Below are 23,327 nucleotides of genomic sequence, written 5' to 3' on the forward strand. Positions count from 1 at the left end.
ATAGTTTACTGGAGTTATGATCGATTTTTCTCCATTTAAATAGACAAAATGGTAGCGGTCAGATAGGTATGATTTGAACCAGCTTAGTGCTTGTCCTTGAACACCAGTATAATTTTGTAGTCGATCTAAGAGTAATGTATGATCTATAGTATCGAACGCAGCACTAAGATCAAGTAAAACTAGTATTGAGATACAGCCTTGGTCAGAAGCTAAAAGTAAATCATTTGTGATTTTAACGAGCGCAGTTTCAGTGCTATGATGCGGTCTGAATCCAGACTGAAACTTTTCATAGATCTCATTTTGTGAGGAGCTGGGTCACTCGGGAGGAGCTCAGAGTAGAGCCGCAGCTCCTCCACAACGAGAGGAGCCAGCTGAGGGGGCTCGGGCATCTGTTCCGGATGCCTCCTGGACTCCTTCCCGGGGAGGTGTTCCGGGCGCGTCCCACCGGGAGGAGACCCCAGGGAAGACCTAGGACACGCTGGAGGGATTATGTCTCCCGGCTGGCTTGGGAACACCTCTGTATCCCCCCGGAAGAGCTGGAGGAAGTGTCTAGGAAGAGGGAAGTCTGGGCATCTCTGCTTAGACTGCTGCCCCCGCGCCCCGGCCCCGGATAAGCGGAAAAAGATGGATGGATGGATATTTCAGACTATTATTTCATATGTCAGGCTTTACAGGGTTAATTCTCATCAATAATACAGCTCACGATATTTAATACATGCAAACCCAAATGAGATTTGAGAGAGATCTTCTCACACAAATCCATCATATAACTCCAGAAGATTAAGAATATAGAGCTCAAGTCCTATCGAAACCACAGAAAATGAGGACTTAATTTTGATTTTGGGTGACTAGACTGCTGGGTGTGAGAGCAGCTTACAGAGTTCTTATCCAGATGATGAGCTTACTGCTGTATTTCTGACTCACTAGTGTGAAGAGCTCTTCCAGAACATGCAGTAAACAGCAGAGAGGAGAACATCAGCCAGAGCCAGTGATACAACAGGAGCCGCAGTGCATGCTGGGCCGACAGTGAAGAGCGAATCTCAGCTTGAATCTAAAGCCCAACAGGGGTTAAATTAAAAACAGTATATTCTTAAAAAGTTGTGAACCTTCCCTCCCTTCATTAAACATAGAGAAACACCCATGGTTAAAAATATCACATGCTACAATAATGCTAGATCACCTACCTCCTTCTTGAAAACCTCTATTGCGCTCGTATACTTTAGCAAACAGGTATGAAGCAGCAAAACAGCCAGCAGAACTTTCCAGGAGGACGATCTTATGAGGAATGAGGTTATGTGTGCGAGTCCCACCTCTGAGGTCACACTCGCACACATTCGTTTACATGTAGTTTTTCATTCTCAAAGATCTGATAGGGCCACTGTTGCACCACACAGCATTCCAGTGATGTTTCTGTTCTCACATTTACACACACTCATCTGTGCACATACTCGAACACACACACAGCACTGTCATGTCTTGTCATGTCACAACAGAAACTAAATAAGTACTTTAGACGTATGTATTTGTGAGCTTATACAGTATATAGGAACTTAATGTTAATGTTGTTTGTCTATTTAGATTAGTCTGAAATTCAAAATCAGGGTGGGGTTGTAGATGCAGGAGGAAGTAATGATGGAGAACAGTAGAAAAAGAGCAGAATGGGCTGAGTCGCTCACAAACGCACACACACACACTGAGCTGATGGCTGTCTCTTCCAGTGGATTAAAGGCCACATGTTTAATTGCTTGTTAACAAATGTTTACTGCGCCGTATTGAACTGCACCCATTTCCTGCCAAAAATAGGACCAGAGATTCTGCCAGTCCTACAGCAGGTCACAGAGAGAGGAAGAGAGGAAAATGTATGTGCATTTTACATACAGTTTAATAAATAAATAAAGGACTCTCATATTCCAATAGTCAGAGAATCTTCTTAGTGCTTGCTAAGGCATATTACTACTGTTCATACTTAGTGTCTGCAACAGGAAAAGTTATCTGTGAGACTATTTGAAGGAAGATTATCTGTTTAACATAATATATTGTTTAATAATGCACTACCGTAGTGTGATTTATAAGACACACTATAATGTTATTTAAACTTTGCATGACAGGAATAGATTACATTGGAAAATATATTAAAATAGAAACCAGTTATTTTAAATTGTGAAAATATTTCAAAATATTACTGTTCTTTTGTTTGTTTGTTTTTGCTTACCGACCTCAAACTTTTGAATGGCAGTGTATATCATTTTCATTACCTTGAAAATATAGCTCTTTTTATATTGAACGGCTCAAAGTTTCCTGAGTGAGGAGGTCCCTGGGCATGTATAATGTATAAGTCAAATCATGACGTTTTTTTTTTTTGAGGAAATGTATGCTATTAAATTTCAAAACAATTAGACTTGTGATTGTTACCTGGTATATTATAAAAAAGTTTTAAGAAAATCATAGGCTTACATTGAATGGGGGACATGAGCCATTTAGAGATCAAAATATCATAGGGGTGATGGCATGGACTCTTTTGACTTGGGGCAGTAAGAAACCATCTGGAAACCCAGAGCTCCTTAGCAATGGCATATCCTTGTGCTAAAAACCACCCAGAACACAGTAGCAATCACATAGCAACCACAAAAATCAATCATTTTGAAAAGTCATAACATTCCTTAATCCTTTCCTCGATGTACTGAAGTGTGCTTCCAGTTTGAGGTTTGTTTATTCATATCACTAACCTAAGTATGCACAAAGTATAAGCAATAGCAATAGTGATTCTTGTCTTATCAAACTATCTCTACCAAAGTATTGAGCATAAAATCCCAATAGCCCAAAAAAGTTGTAGTGACATTAACATAAATTATCAAAAAATCATTAACTTGTGTAGCCTACAGATAGTCATAAAGCAGGGCGTGTATGAGCGTGTGAGCAATTTCCTCACTGAGTTACATCAGGAGGGGCAAGTTATGTTATGTTTGCAGGACAGGGTTCAGCACCACATCTGGCACAATCTTGTTTCATTTTCTCTGGTGCTTGTCTTTGACTCACTCTCAGATATTAAAAGTCACAGAACAATATCAGACCTGTCAATCACCTAACATATTAAAGGGCCTGCTGGCCGACGTCTAAATGTACATCGATACAAATCAGTCTATGAATCTGTCAGTCACTCAGGTCTCATGGGTGGCACTTCTACAATATACAATTCAATATACCCTTTCTTGTATGGAATCCCTCCCTATATACCCGCAGGAATCATAAACAATTACAAAATATTGAATTCACTGTAGCTTTCCCATTTGTCTCAAAGCGCACCATCTCCAAGGCAACCAGCATCGAAAAGTGCTGTGGGGTCCGTATGCTGTCAGAAGAGTGATGGTAGATTTGTGTAACATTAGAAACCAGAACTGTTTAGATGATACGTGTGTGTGTGTGCGCTCATACAGTTGTAGGAGTACATATATGCATGTGTGTGTGCGTACTGTATGTGTGTGTGTGTTTATGGGTGGACAATAAAAACATTAATTTTCATCTAAGCACTCCAGGCACAGTACTCTGATCTATGAATCCCTGTGGAGGCAGGGAACACACACACACACAGATCCTCTAATAAAACTCTCTTTAATGGAATGATGGTGTTTAATTATGCCACGGAGCCCCGTTAGCATGCTGACTCATAAAGACGAGTAGGGCGCACAATAACGCCTGCATGAGTGCATGGGTTCACACCAAAACACTCCATTAATAATATGGTGAAGAGCATAAGTGGACATCAGGTCAGTTTATAATTATTGGACATTCTTGGCAGTACAGAAGAGGACAGTAAGGCAATTATCGAAAAGTGAATTGAAGAACATGGTGGCTGTTGGAAAAGACATCCCAACTTTCAAATAAAAGAAACAATCAATGGACAAAGCCAACATCTAGCATTTGTTTTTATATAAAATTTGTCAAATGATGAACTTTTTGTCATTATTTATTGATAATTGTTGTAAAATACCAAGTAGAGTCTAAAAATCTAAAATCACACTTTTTTTCTGGAAATCCTGTAAATTCAAGTTGAATTTTTTATGAATAAGTAAATAAATAAAATATTATTAATAAAAACAGAAAAAGTCAAAACAAATATTTAAGATCCTGCACTATTTCTAGGGCACTATTAGATTTTTTGTGTTTATTTTTTAATGATTTGTTATTAAAAATTGTATAAAATTTTATACACATAATATATATATATATATATATATATATATATATATATATATATATACTGTATATATACACACACATATATACAGTGGGTACGGAAAGTATTCAGACCCCCTTAAATCTTTCAGTCTTTGTTATATTGCAGCCATTTGCTAAAATCATTTAAGTTCTTTTTTTTCTTCTCATTATTGTACACACAGCACCCCATATTGACAGAAAAACACAGAATTGTTGACATTTTTGCACATTTATTAAAAAAGAAAAACTGAAATATCACATGGTCCTAAGTATTCAGACCCTTTGCTCAGTATTTAGTAGAAGCACCCTTTTGATCTAATACAGCCATGAGTCTTTTTGGGAAAGATGCAACAAGTTTTTCACACCTGAATTTGGGTATCCTCTGCCATTCCTCCTTGCAGATCCTCTCCAGTTCTGTCAGGTTGGATGGTAAACGTTGGTGGACAGCCATTTTCAGGTCTCTCCAGAGATGCTCATTTGGGTTTAAGTCAGGGCTCTGGCTGGGCCATTCAAGAACAGTCAAGGAGTTGTTGTGAAGCCTTCGTTATTTTAGCTGTGTGCTTAGGGTCATTGTCTTGTTGGAAGGTGAACCTTCGGCCCAGTCTGAGGTCCAGAGCACTCTGGAGAAGGTTTTCGTCCAGGATATCCCTGTACTTGGCCGCATTCATCTTTCCCTCGATTGCAACCAGTCGTCCTGTCCCTGCAGCTGAAAAACACCCCCACAGCATGATGCTGCCACCACCATGCTTCACTGTTGAGAGACTGTATTGGACAGGTGATGAGCAGTGCCTGGTTTTCTCCACACATACCGCTTAGAATTAAGGCCAAAAAGTTCTATCTTGGTCTCATCAGACCAGAGAATCTTATTTATCACCATCTTGGAGTCCTTCAGGTGTGCTTTCATTTGTCTTGCACTGAGGAGAGGCTTCCGTCGGGCCACTCTGCCATAAAGCCCAGACTGGTGGATGGCTGCAGTGATGGTTGACTAACTACAACTTTCTCCCATCTCCCGACTGCATCTCTGGAGCTCAGCCACAATGATCTTTGGGTTCTTCTTTACCTCTCTCACCAAGGCTCTTCTCCCCCGATAGCTCAGTTTGGCCGGACGGACAGCTCTAGGAAGGATTCTGGTCGTCCCAAACGTCTTCCATTTAAGGATTATGGAGGCCACTGTGCTCTTAGGAACCTTAAGTGCAGCAGAATTTTTTTTGTAACCTTGGCCAGATCTGTGCCTTGCCACAATTCTGTCTCTGAGCTCTTCAGGCAGTTCCTTTGACCTCATGATTCTCATTTGCTCTGACATGCACTGTGAGCTGTAAGGTCTTATATAAACAGGTGTGTGGCTTTCCTAATCAAGTCCAATCAGTATAATCAAACACAGCTGGACTCAAATGAAGGTGTAGAACCATCTCAAGGATGATCAGAAGAAATGGACAGCACCTGAGTTAAATATATGAGTGTCACAGCAAAGGGTCTGAATACTTAGGACCAAGTGATATTTCAGTTTTTCTTTTTTTAATAAATGTGCAAAAATGTCAACAATTCTATGTTTTTCTGTCAATATGGGGTGCTGTGTGTACAATAATGAGGAAAAAAAAAGAACTTAAATGATTTTAGCAAATGGCTGCAATATAACAAACACTGAAAAATTTAAGGGGGTCTGAATACTTTCCGTACCCACTGTACATATATATTGCACACACACATATATATGCATGCATATACTGTATATGTGTGTGTGTGTGTGTGTGTGTGTGTGTGTGTGTGTGTGTGTGTGTGTGTGTGTGTGTGTGTGTGTGTGTGTGTGTGTGTGTGTGTGTGTGCCCGTGTGCGTGTGTTCTCATGTTTAAAACTATACTTTTACTAGAAATATACTAGAAATGGGCAACGGCTGGTGATTCAGTAGCTTTTTGCACCTGTTCTCTGCTCTTTTTCTCTTGTTTTTTAGAGCACAGCAACCTGTCAGTGCATCAAATTGAATGGGAAGGATTTGTTTTTATCAGAGGATGATCTCTGCCCTACTGTCACCTCAAAGCTCAACTTTCTCACATGTGTCTTTTACAACAAGTAACCCAAGCAATCTAATTACACACACACACACAATATATAAATGTAATAATATATATACACATATATTATATAAACAAAATGTTATGTTAGATGTGATTAATCGATTTGACAGAACTATATATATATATACATTTAGCCAACAGTTTAAGAGATTTCATTCTTTCTCCATTCATGTAGATCAAAACTGTGATTGGAAAAAAAGCTGGAAATAGCTGTCCAAGGGCATTATCAAGATGCCCACAGACTGGACTGATGCTGCCATTAAGTGATGTTAGAATGGCTGTATTTACTGGTTGAATGCACAAGAACGCCACCACAATGCTGTAATTGCCAGTGGGCAACCCGGTATTTTTCTTTGACCTACTCATTTACAGAATCATCATGGAAGCCACTGTAATTGTTATTGTAACTAGTTTAGTTTAGTAGTTTATACACGTTGAAGAGTAAATGTCAAATCCATAGCCTTGTGTGCAGCAATCCAACAAACTCTACTGGCCATACCATTCCCCACTTCCTGTCTCTCCTCAATCCCACTCATGCAATAAAGGCATCAATGTCCAGAAGACCTTTTGAAAAATGTCAAATGCATACATTTTATTTCAACCAGACTGCTTTACTCCAATACATCCCATTTTAATTACAATTTGCAAAGTCAGACGTAGGAACTTGCAATGAAAATGAAATATTAAGTAGGAACAATGCTGCAAATTAAATATTCTAATATTTAATTCTGACATCCAATCAATGAATTCATTGCTGAACTTTTCGACTGGTTGAGGTGATGGACGCAGGTCATCATGCTTGGCAATAAAAGGACAACTTGACTCTATCTCGCAGCTGAAAGGCCTCAGTGCATCGCAACGCTGCAATCTCACTCATCTCTACCCACAGTTACAAAACTGACATCAATAATGTTTGCACCGAGCGCAGCTGGATAAAAATACACCACCTTTGGTAACCCAAAGCGATGAGAACTTGTCTTCTCCACACTCTCATCATGCCTCCGTCTATCTCTCCATCTCTCTTGCACCTACTGTAGGGAAACGACAGAACTTCATTTCATTACCTATGAAGGCACGGCATCAAAGAAACTACAATGCGCTCCTCACTCAACGCTAGTTGCCAAGGCAACAATACAATGAACATTATAAAGCTAATAAATAGTGAGGAGGAGGAGGAGGAGGAGGAGGAAGATGGAAAAAAAAGAAGATAGGGTGAACGAAAGCATGAAAATGTGAGATCTATTCCTGGAGCTGCAGAGAGAGGACTTCAATGCCTTTACTGTGATTTCAGCTCTGATCCGTGGCTTCAATCACAACAGCGCTTGGAATGTATGTCTTGGCCTCTCAGAGGAGACGCTAACATGTGATTCCAGTGATAGCGCCTTTTTTTTTCTTTTTTTTTTACATCATTTGCCAGCAGAATTAAATAAAAGTACTATCAACAGAAGGCACTGCTAGATGTTGATAACCTAAAAATCTGCTTCTGTTCCAGGCAAGAAGGCAAAGAACCTCAGAACTTCACACTACCAGATGAAACACCTCAGAAACCCCTTGAAATTTGCCACCATACAAAGTCCTGCGACAGTGGGACAGAAGACACGTGTATTAGGGCAGACCAACAGGGAGCCGCCATCAAAGAGAAGAGGAGAGCACCCCTCCATTTTAAAAGCCCCCTGTTAGACTGGAGAGTGACTGAGATGAAAAGGCCCTTTTCACAGTGGAGACCTGGCAAACAGAGATATAAACTTCCCTGTAGTGGCAAAAGGGTTTTGAATGCAACAGTGATATTTCCTTCACCATCCATCACCATTTGCCTTCCTTAAGAGATTGCTTGTCTTGTACAGAGGGAATGACATATAATGTGGCCAGGTAGAGTTATGTACTGTAACGCACAGGGCCAAATGAGGTACTTTAGTTTAAGGGTTGCCAGGACCTTCAGCCACACACATCCACAGGTAGGGAGAATTTCAGGAGCGATACAGAAGAAATAATGGCATCCTTTGGGTTCTATATAAGTGATTGAGTTTAATAAATGGTACAAAAGTTTGAGGATGAAAAAATTCAAAATCAACTTTTTTGCCACACCTGCCAATGGGGAGTGTATTTACCAGCCATAATAACTTACCAATCCATGAAAATAATTGTGCATTATTTTATCATTTTTTATACAATATAATATAGTATAATAATATAATATAATTAATATGTAAACATATTTTTTTTTTTAAATATGTATTTTTATATGTAAAAAAAAAAAAGATAATTACATAATAAAAGAAACATATTATCATATATATATATATATATATATATATATATTACCTTATACATTATATGTGTGTGTGTGTGTTAAATAGTTTATTATCAGCCATAAAAAGTACTGGACAATATTTAGTAATATTTTTTAATTAATATAATATAATATAATATAATATAATATAATATAATATAATATATAGTAATTGTAACATCTATCTATCTATCTATCTATCTATCTATCTATCTATCTATCTATCTATCTATCTATCTATCTCTCTAAAAAAAGTACAATAATAAAGTACATTTATTTATAAAATTTGAGAATTAATTACATTATCATTGAAAATAATATATACTGTATTTATAACTGCAATACTTGAATTATCATAATATCACAACTACTTCTCCTGAGTGAGTGAGTGAGTCAGACTCTATCTTTATGTGAAACCGTACCTGCCGCAAAAACGTCAAAAAGACACATCATTATTTTGTTTCTCATATTGATCCTCTTAATGAGAGTTATTTCACATCTGGTGAAAAAATAAAAAATGCAAATAAAAAAATCCTTGATTGTCAAAAGTATATTTTTACTGGACAACTCACAAATAACTGTTTTATTTACTCACCAAACACAATTATTTCTAACAAGTGGTGTGTTAATTTTGGATGCTACCTGACTGCAGGAGGAAAGTAAAAAATGCACTTAACGAAGGTAGCTATTGCAACATCCCCCCTGTTACCGTATCTAAACTAAAAGAGCAAACTTGGCAAAAGTGAATAAGCACTAACTCTTATAATTAGATTCTCTCTCTCCCACTTCCCTACTTTCCCCCTATTTCTCTGAACACATGCGTCAGGGGATCAGGGTGCCAGACAAGCATGTGCGAAGCATTAGTGAAATCCAACGGACTGCAAAGTACACCAGCGTCACCATGACTACCCCACCTCAGCACCAGGATGACATCGCCATGGAAACAGCATCAACTGCCCACTCGACCAGCAGTGCCGTAGGTGGATGCTGAGGAAATGACAGCAAAACCGCCCGTGCCAAAACACTGACGTTTGCTGAGATGGTGTGTTTGCAGAGGGCCTTGTGCAGAACCTCCCTGTGTCGCTCTCTGAATGCAGTATTTTTACAAACAATTCAGACCGAGGACATTCCCACATGCTCTGATGCTGGCTGCTGCTTTCATACCGTGCCGAGTAGCTGAGCGGCACTTTAAAATGCTGTTCAAGCCGTTAAAATGTGGTTTGATGAGTAATTCAGTCACACTTTTACAGTAGTGCTGCTCAAAGCAGCGGGAATCACTCCATTGCTGGCACAAGCAAATCAAGAGAGAGGCTTCCTGCTGAAATTAACATGTCTGTATGAGAGACGCGAGGGGGGTCAGCTGGGTTATCCAGCCGGTGATATCATTGGCTGAAATGCCCATAGAAACACCTCCCCTTTGAACAGAAAGCGAACCTGTCCCAAAGCTACTATTATTTGTTTACTCAAGACACTTTCATAACGCTATACGCTATATATATTCTTACTGCATGTCAGCAGTTTTCTCAAATTGTGTCTTTCTTATTTGTCTTAAGGGATTTTAAGAGAAATCTTTGTCCTCTAGAGTCTAGACCAACAAGATGAGAAGAGTCGTACCAGTGAGGCCGTAGTCTTCGGCGGATCCGGTCGAGCAGTTGGCGGGGCTGATGGGGGGGCTGGCGGGGGGGCTGGTGCTGAAGCTGGCGTAGCCAAGAGATGAGCTGACCTCCGAGGGCTCACAGCTGTGGTTCTGTAGGGGTTTCTGGACGTCCTGGGAGGAGGACAGCGAGGTCCGTTGCTTTGGCTATGACAAGAAAGAGTGAAATGTTAGCATTAGTCACTTAAAAAGTCTATTTTATATTAGCCAAGATGATACGATCTCCAAAGCGGTCGTAACCAATTACTGGCTGCTGGAGTCATCTAGAAGAGAGTGGTATCAAATTTCTGGACTGTGAATATGAGCGACAATGCATAAATGTGTGGTTTATTATTCAACTTCAAATAATTAAGAGCAGCAGACTGAGTTTTGACATGTTTCACTGAGCAATGCTCATGTTCATGATTCACCAGAATTTTTAATCAACCTTGTTTTTGAGCAAAAATAAAATAGAAGCACATTTTATTTTTAAAGGGTAAAAAAAAGAAGTTTAAAATAAATAAATTCACATCGTTAGGTATAAAGTCGCACATAAGGGTGCAATTATGAGAAAGAGTCACAATTGCAAGATACGTGACTATATATTCACATTGTGAGATATAATATCAGTTTTTGAGATATATAACTGCAATTACAAGATATAAAGTGGCAAATGAGAAATAGTCAAAACTGCTAAATATAGTAAAATGGTCATATGTAAATTCAGAATGACGAAAAAAGTAGTAGTTGTGAGAAATTTGTAATTATGAAAAAAGTTGCAATTGTGAGAAAGTCACAAATGTGAGGCATATACAGTAGTCGCAATATAAATAAAGTCGCAATTGCGAGATAAGAAGTCATAATTATGGTAAAAATGCTAAATAAAGTCAAACTTTGAGATAAATTAATTATGAGAAATAGTTGCAATTGTGAGAAAGGTGCAATAACGAGAAATAGTTGCAATTGTTAGAAAATATAGTAGTAATTACAAGAAATAGTTGCAATTGTTAGAAAGTCACAATTACGAGAAATAGTTGCAATTGTTAGAAAATATAGTAGCAATAACGAGAAATAGCTGCAATTGTTAGAAAATATAGTAGCAATAACGAGAAATAGCTGCAATTGTTAGAAAATATAGTAGCAATTACGAGAAATAGCTGCAATTGTGAGAAAGTCGCAATTACGAAAAAAGTTGTAAGTGTGAGTGTAAGTAGGAATTGAGAGATACTGTATATAGTCGCAATAGAAATAGTGGCAATAGCAAGATATGAAGTCATAGTTATGGGAAACTGCTAAATAAAAAGTCAAACTGTGAGAAAAATTAACTGAGAAATAGTTGTAATTTTGAGAAAGTTGCAATTATGAGAAATAGTTGCAAGTGTGAGATATATAGTCGCAATAGAAATAGTCGCAATAGTAAGAAGTTATAATTATGGGAAACTGCAAAATATAAGGTCAAATTGTGAGAGATAAATTAAATACGAGAAATGGTCACAATTGTTAGAAAGTCGCAATAGCCTTTTATATTTCCATAAATGACTCCAATCGTAATAAAAAGAAAATTTTAATGGGACCCATGCAAAACAATCCACAAATGTTGTGGATTGTTGTCAGGGTGTTGCTACACAGTTGCTGAGGTGTTCTGTCTGGCTGTTAACATGTTGCTGTGCATTTGCTAGATGTCCTGCATAGTTGGTAACTGGCCCAAATCAATATCTCCCATACCCAAGTTTGCATGAAATTCTGATGCTTGCTTTCACTAACGATTTCTGCAAATACATCCCAACAAAAATCAAATGCACTACGCAATAGAGTTTGTCTACAGTAGAGAAGTAAGCCTGTAAGTAGGAGGTGGAATAGATGTGCGATACATATTGCTCAGCGAGAGGGAGAGACAGAGTGAGATAGGAGAGAAAACGGCTAAACGAGATGACTGTGTGTAGAGTCAAGCAGTTGTATAACCACAGGAAGGCTTACATCATCATCTTTGCTTTCAGTTGCATCACAGGTGTCCAAAATGCCAAATTAATTATTATGCATGAGAAAAATGTCTCTGATTTAAGTGATTTAATTTCACACGCACTTGGCAGAAAACTAGCTCCACTTGAAAACAGTGCTAAAAATCATTGAGCAAACAAGATTGAAGTAAAGAGAGGGTGAACTGTGGTTATATTTAATTTAAAAAACATTATACATAATAAATACATTTAAAGCAAAAGGTTTTTACTGTACGTGCTTCAACCAGCCTTAAATCAATTTTCTTTCTTGTGTCATTGTTTAATAATGTACAACATGACTGCTGCTCATCTCTTATGGCCTCCGACCAAAGTAGATCTCACCACGTTTCTATGACCTGTTCGCAATATATTTCTTAAAGATGTTCTTGTGTCTAGACTAGCTCAGTGTTGGAAAACTGATCCTTATTCTTTCCTCTCGGGGTGGTTAAATATTCAATCATTTTTTTATTTTTTTTTAAGCCAACAGATCTGGATCAATGATTTTCATTGGCGGAAATAATTATTTGTCTCTTTATATACAAAACAGATATTTTTAAGTTTCTTTACATACTATTGTACTTAAGTTCTTCTTTGCTTATGTTTTGTGTTTGTTTCTGCAATTTTGTTTTGCATTTGCATCCGTTTGATTCCTCTGTATTTTTATTTGCTCATTTCATGCAAAGTGATTATTATTATCATTATACCAAGCAGATATCTGAGTGCATTTTTTTTATTTCATGTATTCTTTATTTAATTGAGAAACACTGCTCACTATCAATGGTTTTCAATACCACCTGAATGAATTTTTTAAAATCCTGCAGCACTCAATTACCATTTTCTGTTGTAAAAGAGGTGATAAAGATAGTTGAGCAAATGTGCGTATTTGACTATGCACAGCTACCAGTTTAACCCGAATCTGCAAATTCAGGCAATTTTAATTTTGTTGTCAAACACACCTTGTGTCAGGAAGTGGTGCTAATGAACCTGTTACTCACACACAGACTTGCTGTCTCTCACCATGAACTCCTAATGAGTCTGTCATGGCTGACTGTAGTTAAATTAAAAAACAAAACATGCCTGTTCATCAAACACACCCACTGTCTCCTCTAATAATGTTCTACAGCAGTCTCACACATACACACACACACTTTGACAGATTTCTTTCCAAGGTGGGGATAAAGAAGCACACATGGTAGACTTGCACACACGTGCATGTGTGGCTGCACGTTAGCTAACTAACACTACCTTCATTACGCAGGGCATTATTCGGCGAACGAGTACAAAGTGAGAAATTGTGCGCTAATTTATGGATGGTAATTATGATAATTATTCAGTGGGCTTTGGGATCGTGGGGCAATAAATGCTACTAACGCGACCGTTTCACCTCCCAGTGGGGCATTCAGCACATTTAGGAATGCAGTACTGTCAATGCGTATGCAGATCACATTCAGCTCAAATCTCGGAGCGAGAATTTATAATTACGGAGAAACATTCAGCATTGATTTTATATGCTCATCTGGTTTGGGAAATACGTTGAGTGACACAGGGTGTTGATCTACCATCTGCAGAAGGATCTCTGGATGCATCTCTTGGCACTTGTCAAGAACGTGTTTGAGTCAATTCTCATTACTATTATGTGGAAAAGCTCTAATTCATTCTCATAATGTGGGGGGGGGGGGGGGGAATTACTAATATATATTACACTGTAAACCCTAATGCTCAAAATAATTAATTGGTTTGAGTAGGGTAAATTAGTTACATCAAATGAACTTTTATGATTATTTAGAACGTCCTTCTTTTTTGAGTTCACAAAACTGACACATTTTAAGTAATATGAACGGTTTCATTGTTTTGAGTTTTATGAACTTGTTTCATAAAACTCATTGGTTCTCAACCAGAGGCATTCAGCAAACATAAAAGGGGGACTTAGAATTATTTAATCATGTTGAAGAAAACGTAGCTTAATAAAACGCTAAAAACATCAAGATGTAAACTGAAATTATATATATTATATATATATATATATATATATATATATAAAAATATATATATATATATATATTCCCCCTCAAGTTTTTATTTTTATTGAAGAACATAGAGAATCAGAATCTTGAATCTTCTGGAATCAAAAAAATTATCGTGATTAATTAATTTAATTAAATGTGCAGTGTCAACAGTATCAAGCTCCTAGCATCTGTTAACAACAACAGAAAGAAAAAAAACCAGGAAAAAAAAAACATTTACATGTAAAAACAAGCAGTGATGATGTCATTATTACACCAGAAATATTGGACAACAATGGGCCTTGGGGTTAAAAAGCTTGAGGTGCTGCAATCATTTTAAAAATGGTTTTGTTTGTTTGTAGTAATGTGAATGTGGAATTTAGAAAATGCGTTTAATTATCATGAGAAAAAAGGGTTTTTAATTTGATCTTTGGCCTGAAATATGACCGAAACAAAGTTTGCAAAGCTAAAAAATATTTCATGACATCATAACCCTGTATACGCCTTGTTTGTGATCAGGTGATTTAATCACAAGCTTTTGCTTTTATCGTGATAATGTCAATTTACACTGTCATTAAAGAACTGCTGTACTGATTATTTTTTATTTTCACATTCTGCCTTTGCACACTAGCTGATCCACAGAGGATGTGGATGTGAATTTGAAAGTGCCCCAATGATTCACACAAGACTGTAGCCTGTTTTCAAGGCTGGTTTATAATACTGAGTGCCGCAAGCAGTTTATTCATCCAGATAAAGATGCAGATTGAGCAACCTTGATGCATATAGAGCGACCCTTCTATCAACATTCCTCTTGTTCGTCCTCCACCTCACACACACTTTCACTCATTTCAATACAACTACCGTCTCCATGACAACGGAGGCAAAGCTGCAAGAACACGGAGCACCGCAATAACAACAACATTACCAAATATAGAGTTCCTGTTGCTAAAAAAAGACAACAGGAACACACTCAGCAAAGGGGGAGGGGCTGCTATTCATTACGAATTGAGACGCCTCAAAGCAGAAATCAAACAGACTGCAAAGTTTTACAACACCTTTTAACCTTAAATGATCCTTAAACAAGCAACACCAGAAGAAATCATGACAAATGAAAGGAATAGTTCAACAAAAATGACATTTACATCATCATTTATCTCATTAACCTCATTACCAAAACCTATATATGTACAGTATATACACACATATTCATACAACTTACAACAGTTCGTTCATGGTTCTCAAATCTGATTGGCCATGCAATATTCCCCCAGCATCAACACTGGAACCGTTTCACCGTTTGCATCACTCTGCTTACGGCGACTGTCAAGTTTTTTAGGCAAGAATGTAGCTATTTAGACCTCAAATATGTGACCATATATAAACATAGCACCTATTTTACTGTTTGTTTAGAGGCCAGGCCATCCAGCGGCCGCTCAGCGCTCACGTACCCGCAGAGAACAGCGTCATCTCGGACAGTCCTTCGGGAATTTTCCACTGGCTCTGATGTAGATAGTGGTTTAACATTATATATAATTCATTTGGGGTATATCAAACAGGCGATCTTTGGTCTTACTTGTTCCAGAGCAAATCGATTTTGGTTAGGGGGAAAATTAAGTTTCATAACTTTATATTTAGGCTATATTTAACTTAAATCCTGTACTAGAGCGCTGCTTTTGTATGTTTGACTGAATTGTTTGCTTGTGTTTATTTCCTTTTGTCTTTTATAATGGCTATTGTTGTTCATTTAAATATTGTTGTTCAATAAATATTATTTTATGTAAATAATATGGAGTATTTTGTATTGAGAAAGGGTGCGTTAGTGATTGTGATATGAAACAGATTTTTTATAATGGATTTACTTTTAAAGAGGCTACATGCGATTTTCTGAAATTTAAACTCGCGACTGACACCTGTGGCCAAAAACCGGAACTGCTCTTCCTTTCTGCTCGCTCTCGTACGTGCACACTTCACAAGTCATCCGCTGCAAAGAAGTCAACATTATGTTTACAGAGGTAAGAACAGTCAAATACATATATTGTTTGAGAAACTAAGTTTGTTTGCTGACTAGCGGTGGTGGCAGAGTGATCTGAAACGTTTAACATGAACGCGCTTGATGTCACATCCGCAGACAGCGCAGGAAAAATCCGACCCGACAGAAAATAGAAAAAATAGGATACAGGCTTATAGGTGCACCCACTGTGAGCGGACAAGGTGTCAGTATGCTCATCAGGAGATGTTTGAGTCATAAATGGTCAAATAAAAAGGCTATTGTTACGTTTATTTTTGGGGAAAAAGTTGCATATAGCCTCTTTAAGACATCAACCAGAAGAATGAATGCTATATCAGACGCAGGTAATACACTAATTTAGTCGATCTCTCTCTTATAATACCATAATATTCTACATAATACAATAAGCTTTAATTGAAGCGACTTCATTACTAGTTCTAAAGTGACGTTTTAGAATTAGTAACGGAGGCTTGGGCTCAACTGTTAAACCGTCAACTTGAGATCTCAATCCGTGGCAGAAGGAAGTAGTTCTGCACAAAAGAGTGTTTTTAAAGACACTCGGTTGTTGTTTCTTATTTACTCAATTGTGCCGTCGAACTGTTGTATAAACGCAATATCGCAGTAGCAGTGTGATATGGCTGTATATTAGCACACTGTGATTACCTGGCCGATATAAAGCCATATCGCACTGCTACCCGTGTGATATTGCTCATATACATATGTACATGTAATAAATACATTTATGAGTGAAATATCCTTTTAAAAAGGCAATAAAAGAAAGCAAGACAAACTTGGAAAGGTAAAAATTCACGCAGCTGGTGCTTCATGCTGTGTTTGTTTGTATCATATACGAAGACCTCCATGATATTAGCATCATTAGCATGACAAACTCAAAACTCAAGGGGCTATGGGCATGAAATATGCAATCTGCATCATTTAGCTTGTCACCATTTCATCAGTGTTACAATTTAATCGCCAGAGTGGTTTTCAACATCCAGCTGAGCGCATGAAATTATCTTTTATTCCTTAGTTGCTATTAAAGAAAAAATGTCGAATATGTTATGAGCACAGGGCTTCGAGGGCCCACAGGAACATTTCAACACAAGACACATAGCACAAGGTCACTGATGAGTGTGTGTGGGCTACACTGACTTTTAGTTTACTCACAGTGCAAACACACACATTTGATCACACTGCCAATTAAACACTTCTTAATTTAAACTCCTTGTGTCTCACTAGTACACCCCCACACACACTTCAAAGGTCAATAAAAATCAGAAAAGATACATCATAATGTCATGACCCTCTCCAACCAACCACTCCAGTGGCAGCAACTTGGTCGTGTTCACAGATCCTCTAACGCACCGCCACCAAATTTCAATTTTGAATTTTAATTTCACAACAGTTGTGAGGGAAAACTAGCAGGTCGGTGGCTGTGAGAGTTCTCTGTAATGTGTGAATTCAGTCCAATAGCTGCACTTCACATCAAGAGGCATTTTGACAGCTTTGAGTATCTCTCTCTCATCAGAGGCTGATATTCTGTCTTCTAAAAGACTGATGTCTTCCTACTGCATTTGTTTCTTGCAGTAATGTCTGTCATTAAAATAGACAAAAGCTATGTAGATGCTTAGTAACATCACAAACCCTGTCAGTTGTAAGTCTTTGAAAATTATATTTCAAACGTAACCAAAACTACTTTTAGCTCAGAAACTTGAACTTGCCAAACTGAGTGCATCGTTTCTCTTCAACTAAATCCAGTTGTGTCTCATAAATTTACACACCCACTGCTGAATATATCTTGTTTACATACAGTAGGCCTATGCACGCGCACACACACACACACACACACACACACACACACACACACACACACACGTGCACACACATTCACAAACAAGTATTTTATATATATTTATATACATAGATAAAAATAAGTATTTAGTGATCTATATAAATATATTAAAATGTTTACAGTATATATTAAATTAAATATATATATATATAAAATATGAAATCATTAAATAATATTAAATATATTAGATTACAATTGATATTACAATTGGTAAAATTGTATTTATAAATGTTTAATAATTGCACCCATACAAATTTTTTTTTTCAAAATTAAAAATGTAATTGGAAAAAATAAACTCACGTTTTTATATATACACTGCTCAAAAAAATTAAAGGAACACTTTGAAAACACATCAGATCTCAATGGGGAAAAATGTCATGCTGGATATCTATACTAATATGGACTGGGTAATGTGTTATGAACGAAAGGATGCCACATCGTTTGATGGAAATGAAAATGATCAACCTACAGAGGATTGAATTCAAAGACACCCCGGAAATCTAAGTGAAAAAATGATGTAGCAGGCTTGTCAATTTTGCTGAAATTTCATTGCGGCAACTCAAAATGGTACTCAGTAGTTTGTATGGCCCCCACGTGCTTGTATGCATGCCTGACAACGTCGGGGCATACTCCTAATGAGACGACGGATGGTGTCCTGGGGTATTTCCTCCCAGATCTGGACCAGCGCATCACTGAGCTCCTGGACAGTCTGAGGTGCAACCAGGTGATGTCAGATGGACCGAAACACAATGTCCCAGAGGTGTTCTATTGGATGTAGGTCAGGTGAGCGTGGTGGCCCTTCAATGGTATCATTCCTTCATCCTCCAGGAACTGCCTGCATGCTCTCGCCACATGAGGCTGGGCATTGTTGTGCACCAGGAGGAACCCAGGACCCACTGCACCAGCATAGGGTCTGACAATGGATCCAAGGATTTCATCCCGATACCTAATGGCAGTCAGGGTGCCATTGTCTAGCCTGCAGAGGTCTATGCATCCCTCCATGGATATGCCTCCCCAGACCATCACTGACCCACCACCAAACCGGTCATGCTGAACAATGTTACAGGCAGCATAACATTCTCCACGGCTTCTCCAGACCCTTTCCTGTCTGTCACGTGCTCAGGGTGAACCTGCTCTCATTTGTGAAAACCACAGGGCACCAGTGGCGGACCTGCCAATTCTGGTGTTCAATGGGAAATGCCAATCGAGCTCCCTGGTGCTGGGCAGTGAGCACGGGGCCCACTAGAGGACCCTCATGAAGTCTGTTTCTGATTGTTTGGTCAGAGACATTCACACCAGTGGCCTGCTGGAGGTCATTTTGTAGGGCTCTGGCAGTGCTCATCATGTTCCTCCTCACACAAAGGAGCAGATACCGGTCCTGCTGATGGGTTAAGGACCTTCTACGGCCCTGTCCAGCTCTCCTAGAGTAGCTGTCTGTCTTCCTGGAATCTCCTTGCCCATCTAGTGGACCTGCTGTTAATGTCATTAACACTAAAGCAGCTGAAACTGATTACCAACCCCCTCTGTTACTTAACTGACCAGATCAATATCCCAGGAGTTTAACTGACTTGATGATATTCTCTGATTAAAAAGTGTTCCCTTTATTTTTTTGAGCAGTGTATAATATATATCATTTGTCTACTACATATAAATATTTATTAGCATATTCAACACTTTTCAGAATCATGGGAAACCTGTTAAAACTGGCTCGTGCTGTTTATTTTTTTTTATCTCTGTCAGAAAAGAGGAACACAGTGAAGGTTCTGTTATCAAACGTTCACCAGGATCTTGCACTGTCAGAAAGGGCAGAAAGATTATCAGAACCACTTACAGCTAAATTAATCACAGTTGGGCTTCAACACAGATAAACTGTATGCCACACACACAAACTAAAGCACCTAAAGATCTGTGCCTTTAGACTTGATAAAAACAGATGTGCAAGATAAAGGAAAGCGACTTCCTGTGGTCGTTTACACTCTAAACCTCTGAGGGAAACACTCACCAGGTTGTTTTTCTGTTTGGTTGATCTGAATATCCGAGGTATTTGCACAGTTATTCAAAGCAGTTTTGCCAAATGTCAATACATTTACATTGAAGCTGACAGAATAGTCTTATGACAGTTTTGTATTTTGTGCTCTTTAACCTCAGTATTTAAAAATATTCATACTCTTTTCCAGGAAACCTAAATGAGAAAGCACACACTTGACTACAGAAATGCAGTCTTTAGCTCAGCGGTATAACAGTGGTTGTGTTTATGTGTGTGTGTGTGTGTGTGTGCATGTAAATATAGCTGATAAAGCATCAAGAGGATTTTCTGTCCCCACTACAGTTCAAGAGCTCCTACTGTCCACATTCATGCACACAAAAGAACACATTTCACTGTCATTCTGCTTTTCTACAAAGGTTAATTACATTTTTTTTTACCAAATTTAATTATGCATTGTCCTCTGCCAGGCCGATTCAGATCAAGAATCAATTCTTTACCGGAAAGCCTTGTTAAACAAGAAATTAAATTAGGTAAAACACAATTGTTACAATGTCCAAAAAAGCAGTTTTAAAATAATACAGGTCTGTTTCAAGACCTACTCTAGTGAACTGCCTGCTGTTCAAATGGAATGTCAGAAGTGATTAGCACCCAAAATTCTTTTTATTTTAATGTTTAAAAGGGAACCGTCTTGTTACTGTAGCAACATTGTAATGTTAAACTCTACTGGAATCAACTGATTCCAAAACAGTTTGAAATTAGCATGTTGCTAAACTAACAAGACAAGTATGCATGACGGTACACACTAATATTGAGTGAAACGTTTTAGTTTCTGATTAAATGGATTAAATCTTGGATGCTTTTTTTTTTTTCACTTAGCTTGTTGTACTGCTTTCTGGGAATGTCTTCATCACAAAGACTTTTTGAAAGTGTGTGCTTTAGATTTTGACCAAAATAAGATATCATAATTCTGTTGTCACTATAGGCTGCTCACTCAGTTTTGGAATATAGCTTATATTTGTAGAATAGAATAGAATAGAATAGAATAGAATAGAATAGAATAGAATAGAATAGAATAGAATAGAATGTATTTGTCTTACGACTGCGAGCTTATGCTGCCTAAAAATGCTGTCTAGGAATGCAGTTCAATGGGTTTTGGAACAAAGCGTATATGTCATCGCTGCTAGGCGGAAAACTTGTATCTCCAAAAACACATTGTCAAAGTTGACATTGTGGCTTTATATATGGTCAGACACTTGCATGTGTCATTCGATTATTAACATTTTACCAAAAGCTCAAATGGAGTTACGAGGTTAACTTTTGTACATACGTGTTTTGTCCGTCATCAGAACGGCCGCATCTGAGGCAGTAAGTGCATCGCGTTACGTTTTCATCAACTTTACAGTACTCAAGTTTACTGTAGCTATGTGGGCGCTCAGTTTTTTCTGTCATTTGGCCAAAATCTCATGTTATTAAAAATGAAGTGCTACACCACAGGCTATTTAAGACAGTATTGGCTATGATTCGAGAGCAAATGCTAGACTAAGACAGTGGTTTTCAAACTGTGGGTCGCGACCCACTTGTGGGTCACACAGTGAGAAAAGGTGGGTCGCACAAAGGCACTTAGCTGCAGCTAAATTTACGTTACGATGACGATGAGTGAAACAAAACCAGTCCGATTAATGACCAAACGACTATGAGTTTTAGCGCCCGCCAAAGTGTTATTCGATCGCTGAGTAATGTAGATGAACTGCTGCGCTTGTGACAGAGTCACAGTGCATGTTTAACTGAAAGAACGAGCAGAGAGAGACTCGGTCGCGCGCGCGCTCTCTCTCTCTCTCTCTTCGGAGCCAGGCGAAAGTGTAAAAAAGACTTCACCGTCTCCAAACTAAGCGCTGTCTTGCTCTCTCTCCCTCGCACATATTAATCAAAATAAATCGACACGGTGGTAAAAGGTCGGAAGACCAAAGTTTCATGTGGAGCATTCGGAGATTTTTTTTTCTTCCTCAATTATCGCTGGGTGTGAATTGTGCTAAATAAGTTGTTGCCTTATCTTCTCTGAAAAGCGTCCCAGACATTCAGCTGACATAAAACAACACTTTAATTAAACGAAAAAAACTATCCAGTGATGAAATGTTTTCTGTGTTGACACAAATCTTGGATGTCTATGTCCTAACTGCTGGGATAATCACACAACGCGCATGACACGTCCAGTTCGCGAACTAATTACTCCTTTGAACGATTAATTTTAATGAATGGACAACTGATCTTTCCAACAGTGAACTCAGGAGACGTTTGAATCAGTAACACTTTACAATAAAGTTCTATTTATTACATAAATTACATAAAAAGTACAGTTTGCTTACTCAAGCTTAAGCTTTAAAATAAATAAAACCCCTTGGTTTTTTTTTTAAAGGTGAACTAAGTAACTTTTTTACCTTAACTGAACAGCTTCGGAGTCACTGGAATGGTTATATTACTTATTTTGGGTTGAATGGTGGTCGTTTCGCACCCCCCTGGTGCCCGTGAGCGGAAAATCCGCACTTGCAACTTTGAGCCGGCGGGCCGCCGGCCGCTGCGTCAGGAAGTCTCGCGTGATATCAGGTCTTGCGATGTAAACAATTGCTTTACGGCCAAAAGAAATCTGCTAAAATGCGGTCATTATTGCGCTCCCTCACGCTGTTCGAACCCGAATGAAGAAGACGTTTTAAAGAAGGTCCCATCTGCTTTGATGTCGTTGATCTACTTAGCCTCTGGTGTCTGAGAATCGCCAACGAGTTTTTACAACAGTGTTGTCAAATATCTATTCCGAAGCTGTGGGGGGAGCTCTAGAGAGAAACCTGCGAGCAAAAAGCGAGAATACAGCGAAGAAATCCCGAAACTACTGAGCCCTGCTTTAAAGCATATGACTACATTTTTCCACACAGTGCTATCAAGAATCGATAAGAGAATCGTTAAAGAATCGGATCGATAATCAGAATCGTCAGTGGCATTATTATTATTGATAAAATCTTATCATGTCCCATCCCTATGTGAAGACGGTAAAATTATAATCAAACATTAAAGAACATACATGTTTTTAAAAAAAATTTTAAGAGTTAAAAGTTTTAAATATTTTGCTAACATGAAGGCTTGTCACTGTCAGTCTTTTTACATCAGTGCAAAACTAGGGAATGCAGATTAAGACCATCAGCATGCATTGATTAATCCCATGGCATGTAGCAAAAAAAAAAAAAAAAAAAAAAAAAAGTGCGACCAAATCATGCTGGTGCG

At 38.2% G+C, this 23,327-nt stretch overlaps 1 protein-coding gene and 1 long non-coding RNA gene across 6 annotated transcripts in view; one reads left to right on the plus strand and one right to left on the minus strand.

The window, feature by feature from the left end:
- anks1b (ankyrin repeat and sterile alpha motif domain containing 1B) overlaps window positions 1-23,327 on the minus strand; it is a 174,912-nt gene that overhangs the window by 63,493 nt on the left and 88,092 nt on the right. For 4 of the 5 annotated variants that reach the window (XM_082167784.1, XM_082167783.1, XM_082167782.1 and 1 more), the window contains one exon: window positions 10,192-10,378. In XM_082167784.1, coding sequence (XP_082023910.1) covers window positions 10,192-10,378 — 187 coding nt within the window. Of the gene's footprint in view, window positions 1-924; window positions 1,052-1,184; window positions 3,411-10,191; window positions 10,379-23,327 lie in introns of those variants that run through there. The other variant, XM_082167786.1, reaches the window with a different exon arrangement.
- On the plus strand, window positions 10,400-13,013 carry LOC309497607. The gene is made up of 2 exons (XR_014205631.1): window positions 10,400-11,175; window positions 11,299-13,013. It is a non-coding gene; the product is annotated as an uncharacterized lncRNA (long non-coding RNA).

Source organism: Leuciscus leuciscus, assembly GCF_965113295.1.
Source record: "Leuciscus leuciscus genome assembly, chromosome: 4".
Classification (NCBI taxonomy): domain Eukaryota; kingdom Metazoa; phylum Chordata; class Actinopteri; order Cypriniformes; family Leuciscidae; genus Leuciscus; species Leuciscus leuciscus.